This window comes from Salmo salar, chromosome 14 (genome assembly GCF_965601325.2).
Source record: "Salmo salar chromosome 14, fSalSal1, whole genome shotgun sequence".
Lineage (NCBI taxonomy): Eukaryota > Metazoa > Chordata > Actinopteri > Salmoniformes > Salmonidae > Salmo > Salmo salar.
Window position 1 is genome coordinate 54959809 of NC_138304.1, and position 17692 is coordinate 54977500.

Genomic DNA, 17692 nt, shown 5'->3' on the forward strand with positions numbered 1-17692 from the left:
TTATGCAATATGCTGCACGCATCACAGCCAAGATGTTAACGAGACAAGACGAGAGAGTGAAAATGTTCCAATATGCTGCACGCATCACAGCCGAGATGTTAACGAGACAAGACGAGAGAGAGAAAATGTTCCAAAGTATTTACCAGATTTTGTTCCTGTATCGAAAAAAGGTGGTGCATTTGCTGTGACTGTGGAGTTTCAGTAGCCTGGGTACCAGTCTGTTTGTGATTTCATTCTACTCCTTGCCAGTCCATGTCATATGCCAAACATTGTTGGCATGGAGTGGAATGATTGCACAAACAGACTGGTACCCAGGCTAGTGATTAATTTACAATACAGCGTTTACTGTTTATAAACCAAAGACACCAAAGGGAACAGTAAAAACAGATTCCAAGTTATGAATTCAGTCAAAGAATTCCAACGATTCCCAATATGATGAAAACATGACCATACACTACACTGGAACAGTAACTATGATAAAAACAAGACTATAATCTACACTGGAATAGTAACTATGATCAAAACAAGAGTATAATCTACACTGGAACAGTAACTATGATAAAACAAGAGTATAATCTACACTGGAATAGTAACTACGATAAAAACAAGACTATAATCTACACTGGAATAGTAACTATGATCAAAACAAGAGTATAATCTACACTGGAACAGTAACTATGATAAAACAAGAGTATAATCTACACTGGAATAGTAACTACGATAAAAACAAGACTATAATCTACACTGGAATAGTAACTATGATCAAAACAAGAGTATAATCTACACTGGAATAGTAACTATGATAAAACATGACTATAATCTACACTGGAATAGTAACTACGATAAAAACAAGACTATAATCTACACTGGAATAGTACCTATGATGGAAATGTGATCGTAATCTACATGGGACAGTAACTATGATAAAAATTACAGATAGATACTTCACATATTGGATGTAATATACACTTCAAAAATAGATATACAACTACTGTAGCTACATAGATATATAACTACTGTAGCTACATAGATATAACTACTGTAGCTACATAGATATAACTACTGTAGCTACATAGATATATAACTACTGTAGCTACATAGATATAACTACAGTAGCTACATAGACAGTTAAATACTGTAGCTACATAGATATAACTACTGTAGCTACATAGACATATAACTACTGTAGCTACATAGATATATAACTACTGTAGTTACATAGACATATAAATACTGTAGCTACATAGATATAACTACTGTAGCTACATAGATATATCACTACTGTAGCTTCATAGATATAACTACTGTAGCTACATAGATATATAACTACTGTAGATACATAGATATATCACTACTGTAGCTACATAGATATAAATACTGTAGCTACATAGATATATCACTACTGTAGATACATAGATATATAACTACCGTAGCTACATAGATATATAACTACTGTAGCTACATAGATATATAACTAGAAATAAAACTACAAATGGAACTAGAACTAAAAATAGAACTAGAGCTAGAAATGGAAATAGAACTAGAAATAGAAAAGGAATAAGAACTAGAATTAGAAATGGAACTAGAAATAGAAAAGGAATTAGAACTAGAACTAGAAATGGAAATATAACTAGAAATGGAACTAGAAATAGAAAAGGAATTATAACTAGAACTAGAAATGGAACTAGAACTAGAATATAAATGGAAATGGGATTAGAACTAGAACTAGAAATGGAACTAGAACTAGAAATAGAACTAGAAAAGGAATTAGAAATAGAAATAGAAATAGAAAATGAATTTGAACTAGAACTAGAACTAGAAATAAAATTAGAACTAGAACTAGAAATGGAACTAAAAATAGAACTAGAACTAGAACTTGAACTAGAACTAGAACTAGAAATGGAACTAGAAATAGAAAAGGAATTAGAACTAGAACTAGAAATGGAAGTAGAAATAGAAAAGGAATTAGAATTAGAACTTGAACTAGAAATGGAATTAGAACTAGAACTAGAAATGGAACTAGAAATGGAAAAGTAATTAGAACTAGAACTAGAAATATAAATGGAAATGGAATTAGAACTAGAAAGAGAAATGGAACTAGAAATAGAAAAATGATTAGAAATAGAACTATAAAGATGATTAGAAATAGAACTAGAAATAGAACTAGAACTAGAACTAGAAATATAACTAAAACTAGAACTAGAAATGGAATTAGAAATAGAAAAGCAATTAGAACTAGAACTAGAACTAGAAATGGAACTAGAACTAGAAATAGAACTAGAAATAGAAAAATGATTAGAAATAGAACTAGAAAGATGATTAGAAATAGAACTAGAAATAGAACTAGAACTAGAACTAGAAATAGAAATATAACTAAAACTAGAACTAGAAATGGAATTAGAAATAGAAATAGAACTTGAACTAGAAATAGAACTAGAACTAGAAATGGAACTAGAACTAGAATTAGAAATAGACCTAGAAATGGAACTAGAAATAGAAAAGCAATTAGAACTAGAACTAGAACTAGAAATGGAACTAGAACTAGAAATATAAATGAAATGGAATTAGAACTAGAACTAGAAATGGAACTAGAAATAGAAATGGAATTAGAACTAGAACTAGAACTAGAAATATAAATGAAATTAGAACTAGAACTAGAAATGGAATTAGAAATAGAAATAGAACTTGAACTAGAAATAGAACTAGAACTAGAAATGGAACTAGAACTAGAATTAGAAATAGACCTAGAAATGGAACTAGAAATAGAAAAGCAATTAGAACTAGAACTAGAAATGGAACTAGAACTAGAAATATAAATGGAAATGGAATTAGAACTAGAAATGGAACTAGAAATAGAAAAAGAATTAGAACTAGAAATAGAAATAGAACTGGAAATAGAACTAGAACTAGAAATGGAACTAGAAATAGAAATTGAATTAGAACTAGAACTAGAAATCGAATTAGAAATAGAAATAGAAATAGAAATGGAACTAGAAATAGAAATGGAATTAGAACTAGAACTAGAACTAGAAATATAAATGAAATTAGAACTAGAACTAGAAATGGAATTAGAAATAGAAATAGAACTTGAACTAGAAATAGAACTAGAACTAGAAATGGAACTAGAACTAGAATTAGAAATAGACCTAGAAATGGAACTAGAAATAGAAAAGCAATTAGAACTAGAACTAGAAATGGAACTAGAACTAGAAATATAAATGGAAATGGAATTAGAACTAGAAATGGAACTACATATAGATCTAGAAATAAAAATACAAATAGCTATGATAAGTGCAGCCCCGACACTACAATTATTAACTTGAAGCAGTACACAGGATCGGCATTTTGCGTTTGCATTCTTGTGTTGTGGATGTACGGAATATATTAGGCTAACCACTAATCATATCCATGGGTGAAAGTAAGGCGGTACAGTCCGGTACGGCGTCCCAATAAAATAAAGAGTGGGGGTATACCTTACCAGTAGAACATGAGCCTATCAAAATATCTAAAACAAAATTGTCCAGAAAACTGTAGGCTATTATGCCACTACGTACCATCAGAGGCATGAATAATGACTGAATGGACTTGAAAACAGGTGCTATGGCCTACGCTTCAAAATGCCATGTGGTTCGACTAGAATACTAACATTTTGCCAAGGCAGAGATAAGTGGCTGACCCCGAGACGTGTGTGAACAGCTGTGGGACGTATACATTCTGGCCTAATGATTTGTGGTGTTTCTGTAACTGATGTCTCTTTCATTCACTACTGTTTGGAGGTTGGAGTTATGTCACGAGTGGAATGAACACGCGTGGGTAGCCTAGTAAAAGGGGCCCTCTAAAATGATTGTTTATGCCACAATAAAATGTCATACATTTTAAAAGGTCAATGAGAAATCTTTTTGACTAGGCCCACAGTGATCCTATTGAATTAATAGGGATTCTATATGTCATTCTATGATTTGACCCCGAGCACGTGCACGCATAGGAGCTCCGTACCAGGAAGAAATTACATATACTTTCACCCCTGACCATATCCCAACCACAACTCAAACATACATACATACATACATACATACATACATACATACATACATACATACATACATACATACATAGATGCTTATCAAGGACACTTGATATGAAAAATAAAAGTGCTTCACCACAACAATAAAAATCAAACCGTACATTTTTCATCAAAACAAAAACAAAGACAGTTTAAATGGTTCAATGGACCAAAATGGCAAAAGAACAACAACATTGAGTTAAGATAACAGACACGGCTAAGAGGCTACATAGGAGGGAGGCTACATAGGAGAGATGCTACATAGGAGGGAGGCTACATAGGAGAGAGGCAACATAGGAGAGAGGCAACATAGGAGAGAGGCAACATAGGAGAGAGGCTACGTAGGAGGGAGGCTACATAGGAGGGAGGCTACATAGGAGAGAGGCTACATAGGAGAGAGGCTACATAGGAGGGAGGCTACATAGGAGAGAGGCTACATAGGAGAGAGTCTACATAGGAGGGAGGCTACATAGGAGGGAGGCTACATAGAAGAGAGGCTACACAGGAGGGAGGCTACATAGGAGGGAGGCTACATAGGAGGGAGGCTACACACGAGGGAGGCTACGTAGGAGGGAGGCTACATAGGAGAGAGGCTACATAGGAGGGAGGCTACGTAGGAGGGAGGCTACATAGATATATGGATTGTGATCACACAGAGGACCTCTAAATGAATCAGGATCACACAGAGGGCCTCTAAATGAATCAGGATCACACAGAGGGCCTCTAAATGGATCAGGATCACACAGAGGGCCTCTAAATGGACCAGGATCACACAGAGGGCCTCTAAATGGATCAGGATCATGATCACACAGAGGACCTCTAAATGAATCAGGATCACACAGAGGGCCTCTAAATGAATCAGGATCACACAGAGGGCCTCTAAATGGATCAGGATCACACAGAGGGCCTCTAAATGGACCAGGATCACACAGAGGGCCTCTAAATGGATCAGGATCAGGATCACACAGAGGACCTCTAAATGAATCAGGATCACACAGAGGGCCTCTAAATGAATCAGGATCACACAGAGGGCCTCTAAATGGATCAGGATCACACAGAGGGCCTCTAAATGGACCAGGATCACACAGAGGGGCTCTAAATGGATCAGGATCAGGATCACACAGAGGGCCTCTAAATGAATCAGGATCACACAGAGGGCCTCTAAATTAATCAGTATCACACAGAGGGAATCTAAATGAATCAGGATCACACAGAGGGCCTCTAAATGAATCAGGATCACACAGAGGGCATCTAAATGAATCAGGATCACACAGAGGGCCTCTAAATGAATCAGGATCACACAGAGGGCCTCTAAATGAATCAGGATCACACAGAAGGCCTCTAAATGGACCAGGATCACACAGAGGGCCTCTAAATGGATCAGGATCACACAGAGGGCCTCTAAATGAATCAGGATCACACAGAGGACCTCTAAATGAATCAGGATCACACAGAGGGCCTCTAAATGAATCAGGATCACACAGAGGACCTCTAAATGAATCAGGATCACACAGAGGACCTCTAAATGAATCAGGATCACACAGAGGGCCTCTAAATGAATCAGGATCACACAGAGGGCCTCTAAATGAATCAGGATCACACAGAGGGCCTCTAAATGAATCAGGATCACACAGAGGATCTCTAAATGAATCAGGATCACACAGAGGACCTCTAAATGAATCAGGACCAGGATCACACAGAGGCCCTCTAAATGAATCAGGATCACACAGAGGTCCTCTAAATGAATCAGGATCACACAGAGGGCCTCTAAATGAATCAGGATCACACAGAGGGCCTCTAAATGAATCAGGATGACACAGAGGGTCTCTAAATGGACCAGGATCACACAGAGGGCCTCTAAATGAATCAGGATCACACAGAGGGCCTCTAAATGAATCAGGATCACACAGAGGGCCTCTAAATGAATCAGGATCACACAGAGGGCCTCTAAATGAATCAGGATCACACAGAGTGCAAATGGAGCTAAAGACTCTAATGCTCTAAGGGGTACAGGGACGGTGACGGGGTGCTAAAATGGGACAGGGGTGTTAAAATCCACAGCCTCTCTCTCCCTCTCTCATCTGGCCTCTTATGTTACTGACAGAGCTCTACACTTCTGACTACTAGTGGACTGTGGATGGTCTGGTTTCTGAGTTTAATCTGAAAGCGAATGGACTCTTGCTGTGCCATTCACTTGTCTTGTTACCAGCTACGTGATAAAGTGAGAAAGGAGAGATACTTAAAAGTTGTAAGTCACTCTGGATAAGAGCCGTCTGCTAAATGACTAACTAATGTAAACGTAACGTCAACAGTCTGCTGCAGTGGGTCAGAACGAGGATGTCATCTCACACAATCAAAGGCTGATTGGAACAGTATAAAACACCGACGTGATATAGTAAATATGTACATTGAGACGGATACAAAAGCATGCTACTGTATACTGTAGAGACGTCAATATATTACAGGGATCACACAGACAGAGACATGCAGCTGACAAAATCAGACATATCAACAAACTCAATTACCTCTCCTGTCTCCCAGTGTGCACTTGTTCACTTGGCTTCACTGATTTGAAAGGAAATGACTGGTTCTGTGTAGGAAACCAGGTGGAAAATCCCTCTTGCCCATGCCTCTACCAATCCAATGCTTTTACACTTGGATTCACACTTCTGGAGAAAGTATATATAACTGGAACTCACAAATGGACTAGACTACAGGGTCAGGTAAATATTGGTCTCGGCTACATGGACAGAGACACGGAACAGATTAATTTAAGGGGGGAAAAGACGATTTGTGATAGTTCGTTAGAGACGATGTGAGATAGTTAAGAGTGCATAGCACTGAAGTCTATGTACAACAATGTACTGTATCATAACATTCACTCGCAGGCACAAAATGACGGACGGACGGACGGACGGACGGACGGACGGACGGACGGACGGACGGACGGACAGACAGACAGACAGACAGACAGACAGACAGACAGACATACAGATATACAGTAAATATCTTCATCTCTCTTCATCCGTATTTTAGAAACAAAACATTTCAAATTGCACAGTAGCTTTAGCTCTGCCTGCAGTTGCTGGGTTGTTGTCTCACGTTGTCAAACGAACGACGGCACATCACAGGGTACCAGAGGGTGACAACTACCTACAATTTCATACCAAATGGAACCCTGATCCCTATGTAGTGCACTATACACTATAGGGAATAGGGTGCCGTTTAGGACTCATGTATCGCTCTGTGCTCTATAATAAATGACAGGCAGGAAGTGCTGCGGTGACTATTATCCTGCCGACACAGGAACGTCTCATTGTCTGGCATTAAGATCCTTTCACAGCATCAACATCACAACAACACCGAACGAGCAACGTCTTCACATTGATGCATATTGATGTCAATGGGAGAAGAACACTGCGTTCCAAATGGCTCCCTATTGCCCCACGGGGATCTGGGCAAACGGAGTGCACTTCATTGGGAATAGGGAGCCACATGGGACTCACACCTAAGCCTGAACATTGGAGGAAGTTAGTATTGACCCCCCACGGTAGCATCCAAGGAGGCGTCGGCTCTGCTCGTGGATTTCAACCTAGTTTGTTAATGATGTAGAAAAGAAAATGGAACATTGCCAGTCTGTTTGTTTGTCTCCTAAACCAGACGATGGACTGGATAAACACATCTTGGCTGCGTCCCAAAGAGCACCCTAATCTCTATATACAGTGCATTACTCTTGACCAGAGCCCTATGGTCAGCCCTATGGTCAGCCCTATGGTCAGCCTTATGGTCAGCCCTATGGTCAGCCCTATGGGCCCTAGTTAAAGAAGTGCCCTATGGGCCCTGGTTAAAGAAGTGCCCTATGGTCAGCCCTATGGGCCCTGGTTAAAGAAGTGCCCTATGGTCAGCCCTATGGTCAGCCCTATGGTCAGTTCTATGGGCCCTGGTTAAAGAAGTGCTCTATGGTCTGCTCTATGGGCCCTGGTTAAAGAAGTGCTCTATGGTCAGCTCTATGGGCCCTGGTTAAAGAAGTGCCCTATGGTCAGCTCTATGGGCCCTAGTTAAAGAAGTGCTCTATATAGGGAATAGGGCACCATTTGAGACACACCTGGTAGCCAATAATTCTAAGTGGACAGACAGACAGACAGACAGACAGACAGACAGACAGACAGACAGACAGACAGACAGACAGACAGACAGGGGGTACAGCCAGACGGCGGAGAATAAAGTAGTGTAGCTGGTCAGAGATTGGTAACAGGCCTCTATCAACACCCAGACTGACATAGAATAACATCTTGGAGAGTTCAGACTTGTGAGATACAGACTGTACTGTACAGGGCTTCGGCACATCTAAAGGACTATATTCCCTACATAGTGCACTACCTATAGGGCCCTGGTCCAAAGTAGTGCACTATGTAGGGAATAGGGTGCCATTTGGGAGACAACCTGTGTGTAGCTACTGTAGAGATGAAGAACAGTTTATTTGTTGGTTTCATTCTTTTCTTATCCCATATCTGAGTTGAGCTATCCATCCTTTGTCATTCACCAACCTTTACAACATCAAAGCAGCAGATGATTGGAGAACAAGAAAGACCCCTGCTCTGGAGCTCCTTTATGACATCACATTTTCTCCAGCTCGGAGTTCTAGAAGATGACAACAGAGTTCTAGAAGAGGTCAACAGAGTTCTAGAAGATGACATCAGAGTCCTAGAAGATGACATCAGAGTCCTAGAAGATGACAACAGAGTTCTAGAAGATGACAACAGAGTTCTAGAAGAGGTCAACAGAGTTCTAGAAGATGACAACAGAGTTCTAGAAGAGGTCAACAGAGTTCTAGAAGATGACAAAAGAGGTCTAGAAGAGGTCAACAGAGTTCTAGAAGATGACAACAGAGTTCTAGAAGATGACAACAGAGCTCTAGAAGATGACAACAGAGTTCTAGAAGATGGCAACAGAGTTCTAGAAGATGACAACTGACATTCAATGAGTGGAGAAATTGTTTCTTCTTCATGTTGTTTCTTTAATGGGATGGATGGATGAGCCTGTCCTGCAGTGGCCAGATTGTTTTAGTGAACAGAAGGCCTTGGTTCATGGTTCATGGCTCAGTGAGGACATGGAGGGACATGGAGGGACCACCCTCTACCATCTACGTTTCAGCCCAGGATGGGTGTCTGGTCTCAGTGCTACAGTCAGGCTAGCAGTGGGACGGGAATTACAACCCCTCAGACTACAGGCTCAGTGGTAATGGACGGACTGGGATTTGCAGAACGATGTGTGCATTCTAACTGTACGTTTCAGTGTCATATACACCTAGACAACGCCAGGGGAGGGAGACGTGCCTATATAGTGCACTACTTTTGACCAGGGCCCGATAGTGCACTATATAGGGGATAGGGTGTCATTTGGGACACTGCTCTGGTGTAACGGTAGTGGCCCTGCATTCTCCCTGTCCCTGGATGATGAGGTGGACATGGCTGTGTGATGTCATCAATAATGGCCCTCCTCCAGACCTCCCGGCTATCTGCGATCCCTCCGGGTCACGACAGTTTCCACGGCGGGTTGTAGAACTTAATGGAGTGTGTTTTGGCCCACTTGGCGAAGACGGCCTTCTCTGTGATGAAACGGTGGCCGCCGTACGGAGCGCTCTCGTGGAGGAGATACTCCGCGCACTCATCACGACTACCGGCTTCGTAGTAGTGGTAGGGGACCTTACGGTACCCCTCTGACCTGGGAGGAGGAGGGAGGAGAGAGATGGTTATAAACAGTTACCATGACTACTGGCTTCATAGTAGTGGTAGGGGACCTTACGGTACCGCTCTGACCTGGGAGGAGGAGGGAGGAGAGAGATGGTTATAAACAGTTATCATGACTACCGGCTTCATAGTAGTGGTAGGGGACCTTACGGTACCTATCTGACCTGGGAGGAGGGGGGAGGAGAGAGAGAGAGAGAGGGAGAGAGAGAGCGAGAGAGAGAGAGTTGTTGGGGGAGAGAGAGCGAGAGGGTGGTTGGGGGAGAGAGAGATAGAGGGAGAAGGGGTTAGAGAGAGAGAGAGAAGGGGAGAGAGAGAGAGATAAGTGGCGAGAGAGAGAAGGGGAGAGAGAGAGTAGAAGGGAGAGAGAGAGAGAGAGGATGGGGAGAGAGAGGGGAGAGAGAAAAGGGGAAATAGCAAGAGGATGGATGGGAGAGAGAGAGAGAGAGAGAGAGAGAGAGAGAGAGAGAGAAAATGGGAGAGTGGGAGAGAGAGAGAGAGAGATAGAGGGAGGGAGGGAGGGAGGTAGGATGAAAGAGACTAAATGTTTCCATCCAATAGTGAAGGTGTATACTTAGCAGTAGAAAGCCTGAATAGTTTAACCACTAACCAGCTAACATATCAAACTTTAAAAAATTCAAGCTAAAACCCTAAGAAATTTAACAGCAATGATAAATGGTTTGATGAAGAGTGCATAAACCTAAGAAAGAAATTGAGAAACCTATCCAACCAAAAACACAGAAAACCAGAACATACGCCTTTACCTAGGGAACATTAAAACAGTACAGAAATACAGTACAAAAACACAAAGGTCAGAAAACAGCTCATTGTGATTGAAGAATCCATAGAATCAGGTCACTTCTGGGAAAATTGTAAAACACTGAACAAACAACAACATAAAGAGCTAACTGTCCAAAATGGAGATGTATGAATAAACCACTTCTACATCCTCTTTGGTCATATGTGACCTGTTTCAGGAAACTCGGTGTATATTGCAAATAATGACTTCACAGGAGAGCCATTTTTTTATTTATTAAAACAAAAATCAAAATGTGTTTTTTTTCTTGCATAAATGCCTACTGGAACATGTGAACTTTAACAAACTTGTATGCCATCTGTAAATACGAATAAAATTGTTAAATTACGAGCCTTGTTGGTTAAGCCACAGAAAAAGTCAGCAACCTTCACACTAGCCAAGATTGGCTGAGATAATAGGTGGGCTGGACATGCCGAGAGAGGAGTTCGGATTGGTCTGCCATATAGAAGGCTTCTCTCTATTTGAGCTGGTCAGTCTGTGTTGATAATCCTGTCGAACGCTGCTTTAAAAAAAATGTATCATGTAGTGGAGCTGCATAAGTGTTGCTCTCCACTTTCTGGAGGACTGTGTTTTGAAATCAGTTAATTAGAATATGATATCTAAAGAGATGGAGAAAACACCTATCTCCGGATTACATCTTTAAACTAAGGGCAACCATGGCATCGCATCTGTGACAGGGAGACGCATCTATCATGCATGATGATGTATACAGGTAAGATAGATTAGCGTTAGCTAGCTACATTTTCAGATATTACACATTTATAATTTTGACAGAAAATGGTTTCATTTCAAGCTAAAATATACTGTTAGATAGCTAGCTAAAGTTAGCTTGCTGGCTCCCTAGCTAACATTAAGTGTATGACGTTATTATTCGTATCCCAGAACCGTTTGCTTTGCTAGATAGATCCTAATGTTAGCTAGCAACATTGCACATGGTTGGTAAGCTCTCAGCAGATTCATGCAGGGTAGTAATGACATGATTTGGCACTATGTTCATTGTTGTTTAACTAGCTAACGTTAGCTGGCTGGCTCGTTAGCTAACGTTACGTGACGTGTGTGATCTTACACGTTGTTTACCTTGCTTGGGTCATTGTTTACCTAGCTAGCTACATGTCCTAAGCTAACGTGTACTGTTAGCTAGCTAGCTAACATTAGCTGGCTGGGTCCCTAGCTAACGTTATTATTCGTATCCCAGAGCTGTTTGCTTGGCTAGTTAGAGCCTAATGTTAGCTAGCTAACATTGAACCTGGTTGGTTAGCTTCCAGCAGATTCATGTAGGGTAGTCATGACATGATGTGGCACAATGTTCATTGTTGTTTAACTAGCTAATGTTAGCTGGCTGGTTCATTAGCGAACATTATGTGACGTGTGTGATCTGACACGTTGTCTACCTAGCTAGGTTCATTGTTTACCTAGCTAGCTAGCTACATGTCTTAAGCTAAAGTGTACACCACCCGTTTAATATGGTCGGTGTCAGTAAACAACGGCAAAAAAGCATAGGGAAATTGTTGCCAGCAGAGCTGGTTAGGCTGTTTTCATGTTATCTAGAGGTAAACGAATCATTGGCCAGAGCCAAAACGAGATGGGTGGGGCTAAGAGAGCATAAGAGGGTGTGAACGATGCTGAATGGGTGTAGACAAAGAAGAGCTCTTTACTAGACATTCAAAGGCCATTTTCTCAAAAGTGAGTTTACAAGTTGATCAACATTCAAAGGCCATTTTCTCAAAACTGAGTTTACAAGTTGATCAACATTCAAAGCAGAATTACTTTTCCATTGTTCCTCAAATGCAGTGTATGATATACCATTGTGTAGCTCTGAGTCTCTACTTTTATCCAATATAAAAAACACAATTTCAAATGTTGGTACATAAGACCGACTCCAAGTGGTGAGTCACATATCACAAAGCACCAAGAGCCAAAACATATACAAGATAATTAACAAAACAGACAATATTATTGTGTTAGCTTTCTGCCGTTTTTGAGAAGTCAAAGCCCTTTGGATGAGTAATCTGTACAGCTGCTATTTTGCTTTTCTTGCATTTTTCTCCTCTCTATCCTCCCCCTCTTCTCTGCCTATTGCCACTGATTATGGTAGTAGGCAGATTATACAATAGTCATGTAAACACCTTACTCTGCTTATCTTAACGTTGTGTTAGCTAATCCAAGTTTATCATTTTAAAAGGCTAATTGATCATTAGAAAACCTTTTTGCAATTATGTTGGCACAGCTGAAAACAGTTTTTCTGATTAAAACTGGCCTTCTTAAGACTAGTTGAGTATCTGGAGCATCAGCATTTGTGGGTTCGATTACAGGCTCAAAATGGCCAGAAACAAATAACTTTCTTCTGAAACTCGTCAGTCTATTCTTGTTCTGAGAAATGAAGGCTATTCCATGAGAGAAATTGCCAAGACACTCAAGATCTCGTACAACGCTGTGTACTACTCCCTTCACAGAACAGCGCAAACTGGCTCTAACCAGAATAGAAAGAGGAGTGAGAGGCCCCAGTGCACAACTGAGCAAGAGGACAAGTACATTACAGTGTCTAGTTTGAGAAACAGATGTCTCACAAGTCCTCAACTGGCAGCTACATTAAATAGTACCCGCAAAACACCAGTCTCAACATCAACAGTGAAGAAGTGACTCTGGGTTGCTGGGCTTTCTCCGCAGAATTGCAAAGAAATAGCCATATCTCAGACTGGCCAATAAAAATAAAAGATTAAGATGGACAAAATAACACAGACACTGGACAGAGGAACTCTAAGGAAGGCCAGTTTTATTGCTTCTTTAATCAGAAACAACAGTTCTGATGCATTTAATCATCATTTTATTTCAGTGGGCTATCTTTTTGAAAGAGCGTCTAGCCCTACTATCGCTAAGAGTGGACTAAATGCTGATTCGGAAATGGTAGATTTTGTATTTTGCCAATTAAAATAAAAACAAGTCCTTGATGCCTTACTTGCTATAGATACCAAGAAATCCACAGGGCTGACCAATAGGAGCCAGGTATGCTCAAGTCTTGAGCATACCCATATATCCATATTACATACAGACGGGAAGAACTATTGGATAAGAGCGATGTCAACTTACCAACATTACGACCAGGAATATGACTTTCCCGAAGCGGATCCTCTGTTTGGACCACCACCCAGGACAACGGATCTAATCCCAGAAGCCGTCCTAAAACAACGGCGCCGCAGAAGGGGCAGACGGAGTGGCCTCCTGGTCAAGCTCCGTAGATCGCCCACCGCTCCCGAGTATACTACTCGCCAATGTCCAGTCTCTTGACAATAAGGTAGACGAAATTCGAGATAGGGTTGCCTTCCAGAGAGACATCAGAGATTGTAACATTCTCTGTTTCACAGAAACATGGCTCTCTCGGGATAAGTTGTCGGAATCGGTTCAGCCACCGGGCTTCTCCATTCATCGTGCCAACAGAGATAAACACCTCTCTGGGAAGAGGAAGGGCGTGTGTGTATGCTTCATGATTAACGACTCATGATGTAATCATAACAACATACAGGAACTTAAAACCTACCCTAACCAGAAACCGTGGATGGTTGGCAGCATCCGCGCAAAACTAGAAGCGCGAACCACCACATTTAACCATGAAAAGATGACTGGGAATATGGCTGAATATAAACAGTGTAGTTATTCCCTCCGCAAGGCAATCAAACAAGCGAAATGCCGGTACAGGGACAAAGTGGAGTCGCAATTCAACGGCTCAGACACGAGACGTATGTGACAGGGTCTTCAGGAAATCACGGACTTCAAAAAGAAAACCAGCCACGTCACCGACACCGACGTCACGCTCCATATCTTATGTTTCACCGAGTTGTGGCTGAACGACTAGACGGATAAGGTGGGGGTGTGTGTCTATTTGTCAATAACAGCTGTTGCGCGATGTCTAATATTAAAGAAGTCTCGAGGTATTGCTCACCTGAGGTAGAGTACCTCATGATAAGCTGTAGACCACACTATCTACCAAGAGAGTTCTCATCTATATAATTCATAGCCATCTATTTACCACCACAAACTGATGCTGACACTAAGTCCGCACTCAACCAACTGTATAAGGCCATAAGCAAATAAGACAATGCTCATCCAGATGCGGCGCTCCTAGTGGCTGGGGACTTTAATGCAGGGAAACTTAAATCCGTTTGACGTAATTTATACCAGCATGTTAAATGACCACCTTTACTCCACACACAGAGACGCGTACAAAGCTCTTCCTCGCCCTCCATTTGACAAATCTGACCATAATTCTATCCTCCTGATTCCTGCTTACAAGCGAAAACTAAAGCAGGAAGTACCAGTAACTTGCTCAATACAGAAGTGGTCAGATGACGCGGATGCTACGCTACAGGACTGTTTTGCTAGCACAGACTGGAATATGTTCCGGGATTCATCCAATGGCATTGAAGAGTATACCACCTCAGTCCTTGACTTCATCAATAAGTGCATCGATGACGTCATCCCCACAGTGTCTGTACGTACATATCCCAACCAGAAGCCATGGATTACAGGCAACATCCGCATCGAGCTAAAGGCTAGAGCTGCCACTTTCAAGGAGCGGGACAGTAATACGGACACTTATAAGAAATCTTGCTATGCCCTCAGACGAATCATCAAACAAGCAAAGCGTCAATACAGGATTAAGATTGAATTCTTTTACACAAGCTCTGACGCACGTCGGATGGCAGGGCTTGAAAACTATTACAAAGAGAAACCCAGATGTGAGCTGCCTAGTGATGCGAGCCTACCAGATGAGCTAAATGCCTTTTATGCTCGCATCGAGGCATGCAACACTGAAGCTTGCATGAGAGCACCACCTGTTCTGGATGACTGTGTGATAACGCTCTTAAAAATCAATTTATAACATTTTTGACATGCGTATTTCTGGATTTTTTTGTTGTTATTCTGTCTCTCTGTTCAAATAAACCTACCATTAAAATTATAGACTGATCATTTCTTTGTCAGTGGGCAAACGTACAAAATCAGCAGGGGATCAAATACTTTTTTCCCTCACTGTACACCTTAGCCAAATACATTTAAACTCAGTTTTTCACAATTCCTGACATTTAATCCTAGCAAAAATTCCCTTTCTTAGGTCAGTTAGGATCAACACTTTATTTTAAGAATGTGAAATGACAGAAAGTAGTAGAGAGAATGATTTATTTCAGCTTTAATTTCTTTCATCACATTCCCAGTGGGTCACGTTTACATACACTCAATTAGTATTTGGTAGCATTGCCTTTAAATTGTTTAACTTGGGTCATAATAAGTTGGGTGAATGTTGGCTCATTCCTCCTGACAGAGCTGGTGTAACTGAGTCAGGTTTGTAGGCTTTTTTGCTCGCACACGCTTTTTCAATTCTGCCCACAAATTTTCTATGGGATTGAGGTCAGGGCTTCGTGATGGCCACTCCAATACCTTGACATTGTTGTCCTTAAGCCATTTTGCCACAACTTTGGAAGTATGATTGGGGTCATTTTCCATTTAACTTCCTGACTGATGTCTTGAGATATTGCTTCAATATATCCACATAATTTCTCGCCTCATGATGCCATCTATTTTGTGAAGTGCACCAGTCCCTCCTGCAGCAAAGCACCCCCACAACATGATGCTGCCACCCCCGTGCTTCACAGTTGGGATGATGTTCTTCGGCTTGCAAGCCTCCCCCTTTTTCCTCCAAACATAACGATGGTCGTTATGGCCAAACAGTTCTATTTTTGTTTCATCAGACCAGAGGACATTTTTCCAAAAAGTACAATCTTTGTCCCCATGTGCAGTTACAAACCGTAGTCTGGCTTTTTTATGGCGGTTTTGGAGCAGTGGTTTCTTCCTTGCTGAGCGACCTTTCAGTTATGTCAATATAGGACTCGTTTTACTGTGGATATAGATACTTTTAGTACCTGCTTCCTCCGGCATTTTCACAAGGTCCTTTGCTGTTGTTCTGGGATTGATTTGCACTTTTCACACCAAAGTACATACATTCATCTCTAGGAGACAGAACGCGTCTCCTTCCTGAGCGGTATGTTGGCTACGTGGTCCCATGGTGTTTAAACTTGCGTACTATTGTTTGTACAGATGAATGTGGTACCTTCAGGAGTTTGGAAATTGCTCCCAAGGATGAACCAGACTTGTGGAGGTCTACACATTTTTTTCTGAGGTCTTGGCTGATTTTTTTTGATTACCCCATGATGTCAAGCAAAGAGGCACTGAGTTTGAAGTTAGGCCTTGAAATACATCCACAGGTACACCTCCAATTGACTCAAATTATGTCAATTAGCCTATCAGAAGCTTCTAAAGCCATGACATAATTTTCTGGAATTTTCCAAGCTGTTTAAAGGCACAGTCAACTTAGTGTATGTAAACTTCTGACCCACTGGAATTGTGATACAGTGAATTATAAGTGAAATAATCTGTATGTAAACAATTGTTGGAAAAATTACTTGTCATACACAAAGTAGATGTCCTAACCGACTTGCCAAAACTATAGTTTGTTAACAAGAAATTTGTGGAGCGGTTGAAAAACGAGTTTTAATGACTCCAACCTAAGTGTATGTAAACTTCCGACTTCCGTATCTCAGAAAGCCATTTGCATTGCTAGTTATATCCCAATGTTAGCTAACTAGCTAACATTAACCCTAGTTGGTTAGCTTTAGCTACCTGCAGATTCATACATGTTAGCATTTCCGCATTCAAAACAACTGGGAACTCTTAAAAATATTAGGTCAAATAATGACGTCAGTGATCTTCAGGTCAGAATGTCGGCGCTCTAGAAAGAGGCCAGAGTTCCTGAGTTGGAATTCCGAGTTGGATGACCGTTCAAATCGGTTTTTCCCGGTCGGAACTTGTTTTTTTTTTCCGAGTTCCCAGTTGTTTTGAACGCACTGAAGTCGAAAGTCTGAGATTTCCGAGTTCCCAGCTATTTTGAATGCGGCATTAGAGTTGGTATTATGGTTCACTGTTTAGTTAGCTAGCTACATGTCTAAACAAAAGACTCCACTATGCAAGTAACCATTTCACTGTAACATTTACACCTTCTGTATCCTGTGTACGTGA

General features: G+C 41.0%; 1 protein-coding gene across 1 annotated transcript in view; it reads right to left on the reverse strand.

The window, feature by feature from the left end:
- Positions 1-444: 444 nt before the first annotated feature.
- st6galnac3 (ST6 (alpha-N-acetyl-neuraminyl-2,3-beta-galactosyl-1,3)-N-acetylgalactosaminide alpha-2,6-sialyltransferase 3) overlaps positions 445-17692 on the reverse strand; it is a 404784-nt gene continuing 387536 nt past the window's right edge. Inside the window, exon 6 of the mRNA XM_082961049.1 lies at positions 445-9787. Coding sequence (XP_082817175.1) covers positions 9598-9787 — 190 coding nt within the window. The 3' untranslated portion in view covers positions 445-9597. The remainder of the gene's footprint in view (positions 9788-17692) is intronic.